General features: G+C 39.4%; 1 protein-coding gene across 2 annotated transcripts in view; it reads left to right on the forward strand.

Annotated features, from left to right (window-relative positions):
- CRAMP1 (cramped chromatin regulator homolog 1) overlaps nt 1-14,916 on the forward strand; it is a 44,005-nt gene that overhangs the window by 22,229 nt on the left and 6,860 nt on the right. For both annotated transcript variants that reach the window (XM_026858876.1, XM_026858875.1), the window contains exons 8-16: nt 794-875; nt 1,924-3,189; nt 5,467-5,644; nt 8,875-9,056; nt 9,716-9,790; nt 11,018-11,099; nt 11,846-11,950; nt 12,951-13,129; nt 13,701-13,781. In XM_026858876.1, the coding sequence (XP_026714677.1) occupies nt 794-875; nt 1,924-3,189; nt 5,467-5,644; nt 8,875-9,056; nt 9,716-9,790; nt 11,018-11,099; nt 11,846-11,950; nt 12,951-13,129; nt 13,701-13,781 (2,230 nt within the window). The remainder of the gene's footprint in view (nt 1-793; nt 876-1,923; nt 3,190-5,466; nt 5,645-8,874; nt 9,057-9,715; nt 9,791-11,017; nt 11,100-11,845; nt 11,951-12,950; nt 13,130-13,700; nt 13,782-14,916) is intronic.

A 14,916-nucleotide genomic window follows, 5' to 3' on the forward strand; every position in this document is an offset into this window, starting at 1 on the left:
AACGGAGATATGAAGCACTAGTTCTACCAAAATTTTTATTGAATGTACCATGAGACAGAGGCAGGGGGGAGGGAAGTAAAACAATGGGCAGAGTTGCCTGCGTCAAGACTCTGAACATTTCAACTGCAACACAGTGATAATAGCAGAAAGGAGGAATTTATAGCTTAATCTCCTCACTGCAAAATGTAGTTGGTGCTGTTGTTTCAGTGTCATCCGTGGCTGTTCATCCTAGTACTTACATATAGCCCAAAACTCAGGGCAGAAAACACGAGGCCTCTGTGGCGTTGATTGTTCTTTCAGATAGTGTACTTCAGTATAATGACCAGAGATCATGCAGAGAGCAGAATGAAGATTTTTAGCATTAGGTTTATTTTGTAAAATGATTTAAGAGCAAAAAGTACATGTTGGGGGTTTTTTCTCATTCTTTCTGTACTTCAAGATCACTTTGTGCTTTGTCTGCACTTTTGCAGTTTAGCCGAATCTTGCCATCTTTTCCTATCTTCTTCCATCTAGAGAGACTAGTATCTTGAATCATGACAATCAGATTTATCTGCTAGGCTTTTAGATCTTTCTCAGTGGTGAGTTATCTAGATTTTAAAGTTGCTGGATAACACATATTTTTGTTTTTCTTGGATTTTTTCTTAGAGCATGGGAGTGGTAGGTGTGTTGCCTGTGCTTGCATTAAAGAATGCCAGTTTCTTCACTTAATTCCCATTCTAAAATCACAGCTGTGATTTGAAGCTCTGCTGACATTTTTTTGTCTGTTCCCTTGCTTTGTTTATCTTGCATACAGGATGATTGTGGAGTTACATCGGAAGGTCTCCAGCCTCATTGAGTTCCTGAAGCAGAAGTGGGCTCTCCATGAAGTGCGTATTGTATCCTTTTTCTGCTTAGTCTGTTCTGTATGCTGTGTCCTGGGAGCAATTCCCTTCCTATTCTAAGGTCATTTGTGCATCAGAAGTGTGGTTCTACCTCGAATTTACCAGTGGTAGAGGTAGAGGTCAGTATCTCGGCATCGCTAGTGGAGCCTTCCATGGGAAATCTCATAATACTCCACTTTTACCTCAACTCTTCTCTACTGTAATCCCCTGAAAGGCTAGTTAGTAGTAAATGAAGCTCCCTCCCCTTGTTTCATCTCCTTAGTGAGATTAGTCTCTTTGATTATAGATGAGTGACCACCATAGTAGCCTGGATAATAACTGTGACTATTTTGTTTCCAGTTTCTGCAAAGAGATTAAGGACAGATCTTTCTACTTGTTTGATGCAGTTTCACCAAATAAAGGCTAAAGCTCCTTGTCTAGGTAGCTGCTGCTACCTGTTACGTATCTCTTTGCTGTCTGAGCCATACAACCTTAGAGATAGCCCCACCTCTGAACTTTGATCCATGGAGTAAAACGATTTGTGAGTTAACAGCCATTCTGTTCTCCTGTTGGCTAATATGCTGTATCCTGTTCTTAGTCCTTTAATTCAGGCTTTGCTTTTCAATTTGTGAGTCTGGGAGAAATATCAGCATAGCACTTAAAACTTTGAAGGATGTCAAAACACGTAAGATGGAAGTTACTTCACAGAGAGGGGAGTCTGTTTTGCTATGCAGTGACATTGGAGTTTTTTACTTGATTTTGTTGGGGTTTATTAGTTGGTTGGGTTTTTTATAATTATGATGATGTATGAAAAAGAGATAAATAATTTTGTCTGGAACAGAGATTTAGTTTGTGATTGTAACAGGTCTTCATTGTAGTCCTTATCACCACAAAAGGACTTAATTTCTGATCATAGAGTCTTCATATCGGTGTTGAATAGAGAACATGTCATTGATCAGCTACTGTTTGGTTTTTTGTTTGTTTTTCAAACTTGCAAAATAGGCTACCAGGTGCTTATTTGGAAGGGGCAGATGATTGTTCTATTCTTTGACACGTTTTGTAGCGTAAAACACTAGAAGAAAGGCAGCTTCAAGACTCCAGAGACTCAGAAACAAGAGGCAGCTTCTCAGAGGAGAAAGTGATGCTCCATCTCTTTCCAGGAGAGAACTGTACACTCACTCCGTTGCCTGGGGTAGCCAGAGTGGTCCACTCCAAGGCTTTCTGCACAGTGCATTGGCAGGAAACTGGCAAATGCAAACAGAACACAAAAGACTCTCACTTACTTCCCCCTGCACAAATCCTAGGCATACAGAGTGGTCAGGGGACAGCAAGGGGACAGCTAAAATACATGCGGGGAACAGAAGGTAAGGGTGTTGGAAGGGCAGAGAGCACTACAGAGTCAAGCAGAACCTCTCAGCCCACAGCAGAAGTTTCTGCAAGCACTGAAGATGGTGCCCCAGAGCCTGGCCTGGTGGAAGGAACAGCCTCAAATCTTGGCGTCACTAATTCTCTCCAAAAAACACCTTCTGGACTTCAAGATCCAGGAGGGAACCACGAAAAACTGAGTTCAGTGGCCTTCTGTGTGGAAGGCAGGGAGGCCCTGGTTAATGACCTAGCAACTGTGCTACCATCGTGCAGCACAGCTTGTGCGTGCAGTAAGATCCCTGATGTGGAGGAACTCTCTCTGCTTGATCCATTTCCACGGTACATGAAGTCCTGTCAGGACCTGATCGTCCCAGAGAAATGTTCTTGCACAGACAAACTGCATGGGAAAGACTCTACTCCAGCAGCTGGTGATACTTCTCCTGTGGCTTTTCCAAGCGTAAGGAGCATGGAGACATCTGACTCCTGTTCACAGCTACAAAGAAGTGGTGTGGCTTCACCTGGCAGTGGCCCATCCAGATACGAAACTCAGGCTAGCCACAGCCAGGGCCAGCAGCTTGACGCTAGTACCAAGGATATAACAGATGCAGTAATGGAGGATTCTCAAGAGAAGCTGGGCTCCTCATTTCCACCTCCACCTCAGGGACAATCTAGTACAAAGTCTCTCAAGGATGATCCGAGCCGGCTCTCTCAACAGGTTAGAGAAGAAGGATGGAGTCTACGAACTTCTGAGAGCCTTACGCTGGCTGAAGTCTACCTCATGATGGGCAAACCGAACAAGCTGCAGCTGGAATATGACTGGTTGGCTGTCCTGGGGCCAGAAACCCAGGATGCTAGGGAGCAAACACCTGAGTCAACTGCTGTTCCCGCATGTACCACCTTTCACAAGCAGAGACTCCTAAACTGCCTTTTAAAACTCATCTCTACTGAAGTCAATCCCAAACCAGTAAGTGTCTCTTGTTCATGCTCCAGATGCTAAACTCTTACTTGATCTGGGGAATAATTGCCCAGTCATATTTTCTTAATAAATCAATGACCAGCCTTGTCATCTTGGGGATTCCTGTGTTTAAAAAAAAAAACCCAAACAACACAACCCAGCTTGCTACAGAGTGGGCTTTTCCTCAATATATTGATTTGCTTTTTTACGCTACCTTTTAGTTTCTATTTTGCTGAGAGTCTCAGTGGTATTACAGTGAACATTTAATGTGACTACTGAAGAGGTCAGTGATGAGGTTAGGTTAGGCAGATGTCTTCTAGTCTGTCTGAGGATCACAGAACCATAGAGCAGCCCAGGTTGGAAGGGAGCTTGGAAGATGATCTGGTCCAACCTTTTGTGGGAAATGGAGCCTGGATGACAAAGGGAACCTAGATGACATCAATATTCCACATGAAAACACAACCCTTAATTTCCAATGTTTATGTAGTTCAAGTTACACTAAGTGTGTGAAAAGAATTTATTTCTTTGGGATAGCATAGCCAATATAACTACACCTGCCACAGTGATTTTCATAAAAGTTCCTTCACTCTAGGGATAGTTGTTTAGCAGGACCAGAAAAATATCTTCTTCCTTAAGCAGACAACTGGGAATGAACTTGCTTTCCTTCTTGTGCATTGTAACCAGTGTTTAAGATCTGCCCCTGTGATACCTGGCCAGCCATTTCCACCTAGTGCAACCAATAGAAATTTAGTAAAACATCCTTTTAAAGACCAAAAAGACACTGAATTCGACAGATCTGACTGTATGCCTGGGATGGAGATACAATGAGTTAAAAGATACAATTTGCATCATACTCCAGCATAGGATGCAAATGTATCACTGTTCCCAAACACACATAGTTCTTTGATCTTTCTTTATTGGTGCAGACTTAACCCTCCTTGAAGCTCCTTTTGATCCTGATTTTATAGACATAGAATGCAGGATCTTATAAATTTAAAACCATCTTTGCTCAGATACAGCTCCAGATATAGACTTCGTTTGAACTGTGAAGACGTTTGGTCTGACATCTCACAGATCTGTGAGAGTGTCTCCTCTTTTGGCATCTACTTTTACTTCTGGTAACACAGTGACAGCCAGGGATGACATGATTAAACAATCACAAACTAGAAAGAAGGACATCTCCTTAGACTTGGGGGGAGAGGGGTAGGAGAGGTAAAAAAACCCAACAGTTACTTTTCAAGTGTTTTCCTGTCACTTCAGCACTCTTAGCATCTTAAAGTAGTGTAGTGCTGCTGAAAAATAAAGGAGCTCTTTCAGATACATAACATATTTTACATTCAAATAAAAACAAGTAATGTAAGCTTTTATTTGTCAAATGCTTTGTTGTGCTTCAAAACTCATCTTGCAGCAGTGAATGTTGTCAGACTGATACATATTGAAGAGGTGCAGATGATATTTACTGCCTAATTGAAAGTACTGTAGACTTTCTGAAAGTTTTGTCTGTTAAATCCTCTGCATTTCATCAAATGATGATAGGAACCATAATATTTTTGCCACAGGGTACTTTTAACAGAGGAAAGATTGATTGTCTAGATCCCTGCTATTTTCTCAAGGTAATACATAACAAAGCCAAATGGCCAACTGTGCTGTGGTTCATTCCTTTAAATGAAGATGACCAGCATAAAACAAATTGTAGCAAATTGCATTGCACTCAAGTGTGGGTGGTAATTTTATGCCTGTGGTTGCATACAGATTCCTTAAAAAGGGAGTATTTTCTAAAAAAGCGTTTAAACAACTTCATTGAAATAACTTGCTACGCCTGGAAAATTAGTAAAACAGCTTGCCACATGCCTCTTGTTATTGCTGTATTACAGTATGAAATAGGAGAAGGGATGGAGAAAACTTCAAAACTCTTGGTCTCTACTTGATTAGAATGAAGAGCAAAATATTTTTGTCTGGGTATACTTCCAAACAGAGAAGCCCTCTGGATGGTTAGAGTTTATGCAAATCAGTTTTGCACTGAATTAAAAACACTGTGTGAAGCTTGTTGAGTGGCCTGATCATAACATAAATTAATGGTAGTGAACTGCTGACATTTAACACTGCTAAATGCACAGGAAGGGAATTTCAGCTGCCCACTATGCACACACAGAGGTATTGGTTAGAGCACTTAAAGATATTGTAGTATGTTGGATTTCTTTTTTAAAGCTTCCTAAGTAGAGTGAATTTAACAATATGTTTGCTGTAAGAGTATACAATATTAATTTAATGTGCATACGTTTTTAGATGCCCGAGATGAGCTCTGTTGCCACATCACCTATAAAGCCTGCTCAAGAGGAGCAATCACTGACTCCTCCGGGTAAGGTGATTGCCATCAGCACCAGGAGTCCAGGCTGTGCACGAAATCAATCTGCCCTTCGCAACAACAAGACTTTTTCTCCTGGTGCTGCTTCCAGCTCCTCAGGTTAGTATTCATAAAAATCCATTTCAGGGATGGGGACCCTTAGTACCTCATACCATGATAAGTACATCCCAGTCATGTGACACTGCGAACCAGTGTTTTTACTCTTACAAACTGTTTAAGAACATCATTAGTATGTGTTAATTTGTTTGAGAGTTGTCCTAAATCCAGTACTATGAATCTTGAAAATCAACAGGTGTCAATAATGCAGTTTATAGTCCACGAGAACTCACAAGTCACTCTTACAGAAGATGCTGCTGGTGTTTGTTAGGAGCTGAATGATACAGGGTTTGGGAACTCAGGAGAGCAAAGGCTTACAGAACAGGAGAGTAAATACACGTTGTAAAGTTTGTTGATGAAATAATTAGTGAAAATTTTCTGTGCTATTCTGCTATTACAGAGTACAGAATGGTGATGAATTACCTTTTCTTTTAATAGAAGGTACAGCTTGTGAGCCCTAGCCACGTGGACCAAGAATTCCAGTTCTCTTATTCAGTCCAGTTGTATTGCCAGCACATGTTTTATGACTTCAGAAAAGTCTGAAGGTGTCAGGGTTACTGGGAACAATTGTGATTCTTACCCTGTGTTTTTCACACCTGTGCTGTAAGAAGCAATGGGCCATGAACAATTTAACTGATGCTGAAAAGCATACTTGGTGCTCTGTGTGGTTTTCATTTTAAAATGGCATTATAGCAATTTCATCTTTGTCTAAAGCTTCATTGCACTTACTTGCAGACAAGGACATACTTACTTAAGTATCTAGTAAAAACCCAATAATTTAATAAATCAGATCGTTACATTTCGGTGAGATACACAGGCTTGAAGGACATATCTTTTTAAAATCAGACTTGAAAGTCAAACTTCCTTAGTTTGTGACGTTCATCTTTATGAGATTGTATTTTATGCTTCCCTAATGCCTTGAAAACCCTTCCTGAAGCATTCTGAAGGGTAAGGATCATCCACTGAGGATACTAGACAGAAACAGCAAGAAGATAACAACAATACTTTGTATCTGATCCCCTAGAAACAGATAACCGTTCTGATTATGTAGAGCTTTGCTGATGATTCAAATACAAATACAATTATCCGTGCTGGTCTTTGATTCGCATCACTGAATTACAAGTGGAGTTGTGTAGCACTATGGTCTAACATAGCATAATGAAGCACAGTCTTTAGTGCAAAGTCAGGATGTGAAAAATATAGACTTGCCTATTCCTGCTCTTGTACAGTACCGAAGATAGCCAAAGTGGCTTCAGCCTAGCTGTTTGGCTTGAACAGAGGAGCAGTAAAGTGTGTTCAATACAACATTCTGCCTAGTTAATTAGTTTAGCATCTTGACAGTTCTGACTGGGATAATGCACTCAGCGTAGGCCTCAGGTAATGGCATTCCAGCTCGTCAAGCCAATACTCAGCGTCTGGTATCTTCACCCTGAGTTGTGTTGTTTTGGTAGACAAACTGATTCCCTTTTATCAGCCCAGATAAGTGTGTTCTGGATCTTATATAGGATTGTTTGTGCTCTGGATTGCAACCTTCAATATACAGTAATTGTCAAGCTTTTTTGTATCCTCACATACAGTGCTATTAAATGACTGTAGTAATTTGGTTGTCAGAAAGCAAACTGCTGGGTTACTTTTGGTGATGAGTCTTATAAGTGTGTTCCTTCATAGACTTTGGTCCTGAGTCTGTCTGAGTGCTAACTGCTTTTTTGGTTTTTGTCTTTTGAGTGTTTTTAATTAAATTGATTTGCTCTTCTCAGAAGTTTAGAAGGTAGCCTGTGTCCACTCCAGAAGTACTGAATGTGTTGGCGAACTGACAGCTCTGCAAAAGCCTCACAGCTAACTGGAGAGACAAAAAAGAGTACACAAAGAGTCATGAAAAGAGATATAGAAAAAGTGAAGCAACAGCTGTGATGCAACATCACCTGTGTGCTTAAAAAATCATGATGTAATTATAGTTGCATCCCTTTCATTTTTTAAAAAAAGATAACATTGTGTGTATTACTTCTAACAGTTCTTTCTAACTCCTGGTTAGGCAGGAGGCACACATTTTTATGTTGTTCTGCATTTAATTGATTTTTAGATACATTGGCACACTGTAATTTTAACTAACCATTGGAAGAACAGCAGAACCTAGAGCAGCAGGGTGGAGATGGTGATTTTGTCTTTTAAATAGGAGGATAATAAAACCTGCAGGTTTATTTGTTAAGTATATAAAGTTTGATGTTCTTCAAAACACTTCTTGAATGCTGTTGCATATATCCATAGCTGGCCCCAGCTTGTGCTCTATTGTCTTTCCTGCCCAGGGAGGCGGCAGGCATGACTAATTGTTTCCTGTATTGTTGCTTCCCCCTCTGGGCCAGTCGGGTGCCTGCTGCCTCCCGGCTGAGATTTCCAGCCCAGCAGTGGAGGCTGGAGTACTGTGACAACTATCAGTGCAACATGAGTCTGAAAATAGCTGTTATTGTCTTTTAGCAAAACCCAGTGTTAAATGCACAGCGAGCACTTCCTTGGAAGAGAGGCAGGTACAGGTCTTGGTTATCTCAGAATGACATACTAACAATACTGGTTTTCATCCTAGCTGGATGCCTGCAGAGTGAAATGTGAAATCCTACAATCTTTTTAAAAGTTAAATGTAAGTGGAGAAGTTTTACTCAGACCAGATGTCATTATTTCAACACATCAAATGTACTTCTAAGATAATCCATCTTTTGGAAGGTGTTTTGGTAAACTGATCCCCACTCTTTCATTTCTCTGCCACCAGAATAATTTTATTGGGTTTGCACATTGAATTATTATGAGGAAGGGGTAGGGAGTGTAATTAAAACAGGAACGTTGTAGAATGAGTCTGTGTTTGGATTATCTTTCCCTACAAAAGGAATACTTAGTTTGCTTAGTGGGAAGGACCCTCAAGTATTTCTACAAGCTGAGCAGATAAACTGGTTAACACAGTCTGTGGGGGGCTTAAAGCTGGGTTATTAAATTCTAGTTTCTTCAGTAGTGTGAAATTGCATTTAACCTCCTTTTTTCAAGGATTACAAAGCAAGTGAATGTTTGCAGTATCCTTGTGAGTGAGGTAAACACTGTCAATTTGTAGGTGGGAAAACTGAAGTGTCCAGAGTTTCATGATTTGCGATCACAGATGGTGGCAGAGCCAGAATCTCTTATGATCCTTCAATTACCAGTTACTTGCTTTTTATTTTCACTTCATTTAAATTGCTGTTAAAATCTTCTAGGTTTGAGAAACCTCCCTAGACCTCTTTTGGTGGCTGGGCCTTCAAGTTCTGGAAGCACTGATGCTGATGGTGGACTCTTTGCAGTTCCTACAACTCTACCCCCCAATAGCCGCCACGGGAAACTGTTCTTGCCTAGCAAAGAAGCGGAACTGACCTTCCGGCAGCACTTAGACACAATCAGTGTAAGTGAGGTGACTGAATGAAAAAAGTACCATGTTGTGCCTGAGCCAGCTTCCAGTAGGTATTACAGGGGTTTTTTGGTTCTTCAGAAAGTATGGGCTTCCCTATGAAGCAGTCCTACTTATAATGTTATGCTTGAGCATATTAGCTGAGATTAGTCAGGTTTTGACTATATAACTAAGCTTTGAAGTGACACCACCTCTTCAGACCTGAATCTGAATGCCATCACACAGCCCGATGAAACTGGTTCACTCTCTAATTAAGTTGCTCCAGCAAATATATTTGCCAGGTTTAGCAAAACTAATATCCTTCTTATTGTAAAGCTACTTTTAATACAACCTCATTGCTGTGTTTAATCCAAATACTCATTTTATTTTTATATGTACAGTCTCGGTAACAATTTCATAGCAAGCTACAGTAGTTAAGTAGTGAAATGGCTTTTTCGGGAGAAAGCTTTATCTCCATGAAACAAGAAGAAAAGAGTAAATACATTCCTGGTGGAAAATTTCTGTACTGTAGCAGAAAGAATATTCTGTCCAAAATAAAATAATATTTTCAGAAATAGTTGCAACTTTATTGAAAACCGGAGTTTGGGAGGTATAATTTATTCTGTGTCTGCACACTTAAAATACTTTCTAACACATTTCCTGTTCTTGTCCAGATGCAGTCAGACTTCTTCTTGCCAAAACCAAGAAAGTTACGGAACAGGCACTTGCGGAAGCCATTAGTAGTACAGGTCAGAACAATTTGCAAAGTGTGAAATGCCTGTTTTGCTTCCTGAATAGATATCAGTAAGGCTATAATGATTTGCAGCTAATTCAAATTAAAAAAAATTAACTCCCCTCATATATCCACTGAAAAAATGAAGCCAAACGTATGAAGGAATAAGCATTTTAGTTTGTATTGTAACTAGCCATGTAATATTCCCTGTATGAGGAGTGTCAACAACATTGATAGTCCAGTGCGTGAAGTAGTTTCAGAGAAGGGGCTTTTTTATTTTTTCTAAAGTAGGTTCTGCTGTTTGGGCCTGCTGGTACTGATGCACAAGCAGTGTGTGTTCATATGGTATCCTGGTCTGTCTCTGTTAGAGCTGTCACTGCTGGTGCAACAAGATCTGCCTTTAGATATTTTTTCCGGCTTCCTACTCACTAATGGCTGTTAAGCGGAGGTGGCTTTAAACCTCTGTAGTGAAAGAAAATATAATGCAGTTTGAAAGAACAATGATTTCTGGAAAAAATGGGACTTGAAAAGAGGTATGGAAGAGGTAGCCTGTTGTCATGGAACTTTGGTGGTAGGCTGGCATTAACCGCCTTTAGACTACTCTGATAACTCAGCAAAAAACTGAAACCAGAAGCAGGTGGAGAACATAAATGAAATCTAAAGCCAAAATAATGGAAACTTGTTTGGGGGAAACAAGCTACCATGTGTCAACATACCCTTTTGTCTTTTCTGCTCTGTATAATGGTAGAAGACCTGGAAATAATGTATGTACTATTCTTTGGTACTGAGATATTCTGGTCTATGCAATTCCATTTGTTTTAAGAGCTCCCAAGTACATACAGCTGCCTCATTAACTCCCACTTGGTTAATTGGAATGGAAGATCAGTTTGCACACGGACTAGATCCCATTCTTAAGATCAGTTCTGTAATTCTGTGGGAGATTTGAAAATTATTGCAAGTATAATTGGAAAGGAATATAGTTCTAATTACCATTTCTCTGAGAATTGTCCATGTGGAATTTCTCCCTTATTGTAGTTTATAGAGAAAACACATGATTCATATCTGTAGCTTCTTTAGAAGATTACAGAGACCTTTTTGCTGTGTCTGTTGCATGATAGTCATGCCATGTAAATATTCTGCTTATTCTGGAAAGTATGATGAACTTCTGTGCCTTTGGAGATGAACTTTACCCTCTGTTCTGTGTTTAAATATGTTCTGGTTTATTGTTGTTTCCCTCACGTAGAGAACACTGCTCCCCAGGCCATCTGGAAATCCATCCCAGCATGTCTGTTCTTTTTCTATCTTATCCAACTCATCCATTACAGGTGAGTCTGTGTATTTTTCTATCACTTTTATGCTGCCGTGAGAGATGGACTGAAAAGTGTCCCTTAAAACTGCATAAAGGAATAATGCTAAAAAGAAGAAAATATCCTTTTAAAGCTACAGAAGCATTTAACAGTTGCTTGAGTCACTTCCTACAGGATCATGGGAGTGTTCTCCTGGATCATTGTTAAACAAGTCATGATTATGATAGAAATTTTTTTCTTGCATTTCCCAGTATTGAAAGCAGGGAAGAGTAAGAATTTATCTACAAGGAGACAAAACTTTAGAATAAAAGATGAGAATTTTTTTGCTGTAGGTTATAATCGTTTGTGTAGATTTTATAATGGTCTTTTCCTAGTACCTGGGATACTGTTTAAACTTCATATGGTATAATCGATATACTGCTCGTTTGTCCTTTTCTACTGATACACTCTTGAGTACAGTGATAGTACAAATGATCCCCTATCTCGACTTAAATCTTAAAATCAACATGAGGCCTTAAAGGTTGTCTTCGATGGAAGTAATGAAAGCAGCTTCAATAATACAGCAACACTTGCTGTTGTGTTTTCGTGATAAGGCACTGGTTAGTTTGCATTACTATTTCAAGTCTGTTTTGTCATCTCCACTACTTGCATTTCTGGAGCTTGCTACCGTTTGGAATTTCTTTGCTTCCATTCAACTGTGTTGTGTTCTGCTTTAAAAATGTTAGATTTCACTTGCTTGAGAGGCATTTAATCCTTCACTCTAGGGAGAGGTTCATTTCGGCCAATCCAGTCCTCACTGACTAAAGCTGCTGTTTCTCGTCCAATTGTGCCCAAAGTTCTTCCAACGCAGGCTACCAACCATCTGTCTAGTAAGTAATTTCTTAAAAAGAATGAGAGTCACAGTCTGTTGTGATCTGTATGTTGTTATATTGTTAGTTTCTATTTCCCTAGGTAAAATTGTTTAGCGCCTTTGGAAGTTAAAGAAAACAGCTGTGTTAATGGTATCTTACTTTGTGTGGCTTTGTGTGACTGCAGAAAGGGAGCAGTCAGCGGTGGGACAATCTGAACTATGTTCCTTTGCTGTGTCTGACCTGCAGGCAAAGCAAGGGGTTAGAATTTGTAACCAAAATTGAGCACTTTTGTGGTGGTTTATTGTAAGACCACTTTGAAAGGGGGTTGTGACATATTTGAAAGAAACTTCTGAACAGTTTATCTACTAACCTGGGATTATGAATTCTACGAGGAGAAAAAACCCATGCTGGTGTACCCCAAGCAAATCCTGTCTTGCAACAAAAGAATGGGTCCCATAATTAGAATGATTAGTGAGGTGAAAACAGTGACTGCCTCTGTGTTTTACTGAGAGGATTCTCTGTGATGGGAAGACATTCAGATGTTTTAAGTGGATTTTAAGATCTGGGTGAGGTTGACCCTGCAATAACTAAGGTTTTTATATTGAGTCTAAATGGTTGCTAGAGGCAAGATAACAAAATCAGGCTATGTTGGTTTTGGAGCCCCTCTGGTAAACCGAAGGAAATTTCCTGAAATTGCACAACTAAATACTTAACAATTAGGGAAAAAAAATAGAAGGAAAGGACAGAGGGGGAGAACTGGTATTTTCTCCAAACTGTTTTGATATACCTGTTAAAATGTTAGAACATGGCAGAAAAATTAAACATTTTAGCCAAATGTTATACTTGAAGAAGAACAACTGATAGAGCTGATCAGATAACTACCATTTTAATTTTTTGCATGTGTTAAGTTTTGACTGAGCAATGTTAAAAAAAACCCATCTTTTAGATGAGTCACAGCAAAGTAATTGCCAGAAGAAAAGGCTTGTAATGTGTCTTTTTCTTTTTTGTTTCATAAAAGGTGCTATTGACTTAGCTGCTAAAAGTGCTGGTATTATCCCTGGTAGCCCAATGACTGTCCTGGATGCAGATGGTTTGTCAGGTGTGTCTCCATTGTCACCAGATGGAGTGACCACAGTGGTAACAGGGCAGGAGTCAACAGCAGCACATCAGAATGGAGGCTCCATCACCACTGTAGAGGTCAGAGTCTCTTGAGAATGCTTTTTAAAGTAGTTAAGTGTCTTGCTTTTCAGTTGTGTAAAAAGCTGTATTATTAATGACTCTTCAATGAGCTGTCTCCTGGAGCTTGCTGTTAGAAACTTTTATCATGGCAAATGCAATCTGTATTGTATAGTGTGTATTTTGGGGTTGAGGGATCACATCATCGTCACACTGAACACATTTCCATCCCATAGAACAGCTTTCAGCTGTCAGACTGTTGAAGTTGGCTACCTGGAAATCTGGGCTTGAAAAGAACCAGCAGCATTTCAATAGACAGTAATTCAGGAGAGAATCTGGGGCAAAACATTGACTTTTAGGGATATATTTGGAATGTAAGCTGTGACTTCTCCTTGCCATTTTTTTCACTGAGACCCAGATACATGTTAGTCCTTGTTATTTTCTCAGGGAGTTGATGGGTGGCTTTGAAAGGCATGATTTGTAGAAAGAGGATGCACAAACAGTGATGTGCACTTGTCTCTCATCTCCCCAGCTGTATTTGCAGCATCTCATGTTAATGTTTGTCACTCATATGAATCTATTGTGCTTCTAGGGTTCAGGCCCTGGGTGTCGTGTCCCGTTCATCAGCCTACCAACACGGCATGAGCAGGAGGCAGTTCCTGATGGTTTCCAGGTAAAATATGTGTTGAAAAAACAGTTGTATGAAATGGGTAATGTTCTGAATATGCCACTGGTATTACTAGTTAAAACCCCCTTGTTCCCATTGGTACTGTTTGTGGGAATTGAAATCTCTAGCATCTGAAGAAATTTAAAGAAATCACTTTTTAATGTATTTCTTGATACAGTGGAGAAATTTATAATTGCTTTGTTGTATCATACATGTATTTTAGACATCACAAAGAACGATTTCAGCAATTGGCAGTCCTGATGCTTGTATGTTGTTGAAAGAGGAATATTAAGTGTGATTATAATGCCACCATCCTCTTCAGAGAGTCTTTATGCTGGATCTTTTCTGTATGCTGGATCTAAAAGACATAGATACTTAAAAAGTAACTGTGTGGCAGCACCTAAGTTGTAAGAGTATTGGCATCCTATCCCCACCTTCCTTCTGCAGTGGGACCCAGGACCTTGCATTAGATACTTAAGCCTCAGAGTACAGGCTTGTCTTTTTTTTCAGTAAAAGCATGTTCCATCCTCCCTGTGACAGGTACATGCGAAAAAGGACAAATTAATTTGATTGGAGAGGAAGATTTTTTTTTTTTATTATTTTTTTTTTTAATAGCACAGATGTTAGGACATGAACCTACCGGGCATTTTTTTATGGTGATGGGGCCTTAGGTTCTGGTTATTGCTCTCAGGACAGTTTTGTATATACTATATCAGAAGAAAAATCACAAACAGCTCTATGATGAGGTACTAATAACAAGACTCCTTAAAAAAGATCAATTGAGTTTTGGGAAGTCTGGCTATAAGGAGGAGTGAGTTAGGAGTTTAAAATATAGATATACTCTTCAACCAGTTACAGGTTTTTTGCCTATAAAAAGGCAAATTAATGCTTAAGACCTATCTTGTATGTTCATCAAAATTAATTAATTTTATTAGGCTTGTTTCTGTTATATAGGGTGTATTAAATTTTCTTTGGAATGTTTTTATATGTTTTCAGAGGATATGGGCTGAAGCATATTTTTTTTAATGCTTACAAATATTTTCCATGAAAATAATATAAATTTATATAATAATCTATTCCTAAAATTTTAGGAATATTATCTGCTTAATTATTAGTCCACTTCCCCCCCCCCCCCCCCCCC

The sequence above is a fragment of the Athene cunicularia genome, assembly GCF_003259725.1.
Source record: "Athene cunicularia isolate RWA chromosome 14 unlocalized genomic scaffold, athCun1 chr14_part1, whole genome shotgun sequence".
Lineage (NCBI taxonomy): Eukaryota > Metazoa > Chordata > Aves > Strigiformes > Strigidae > Athene > Athene cunicularia.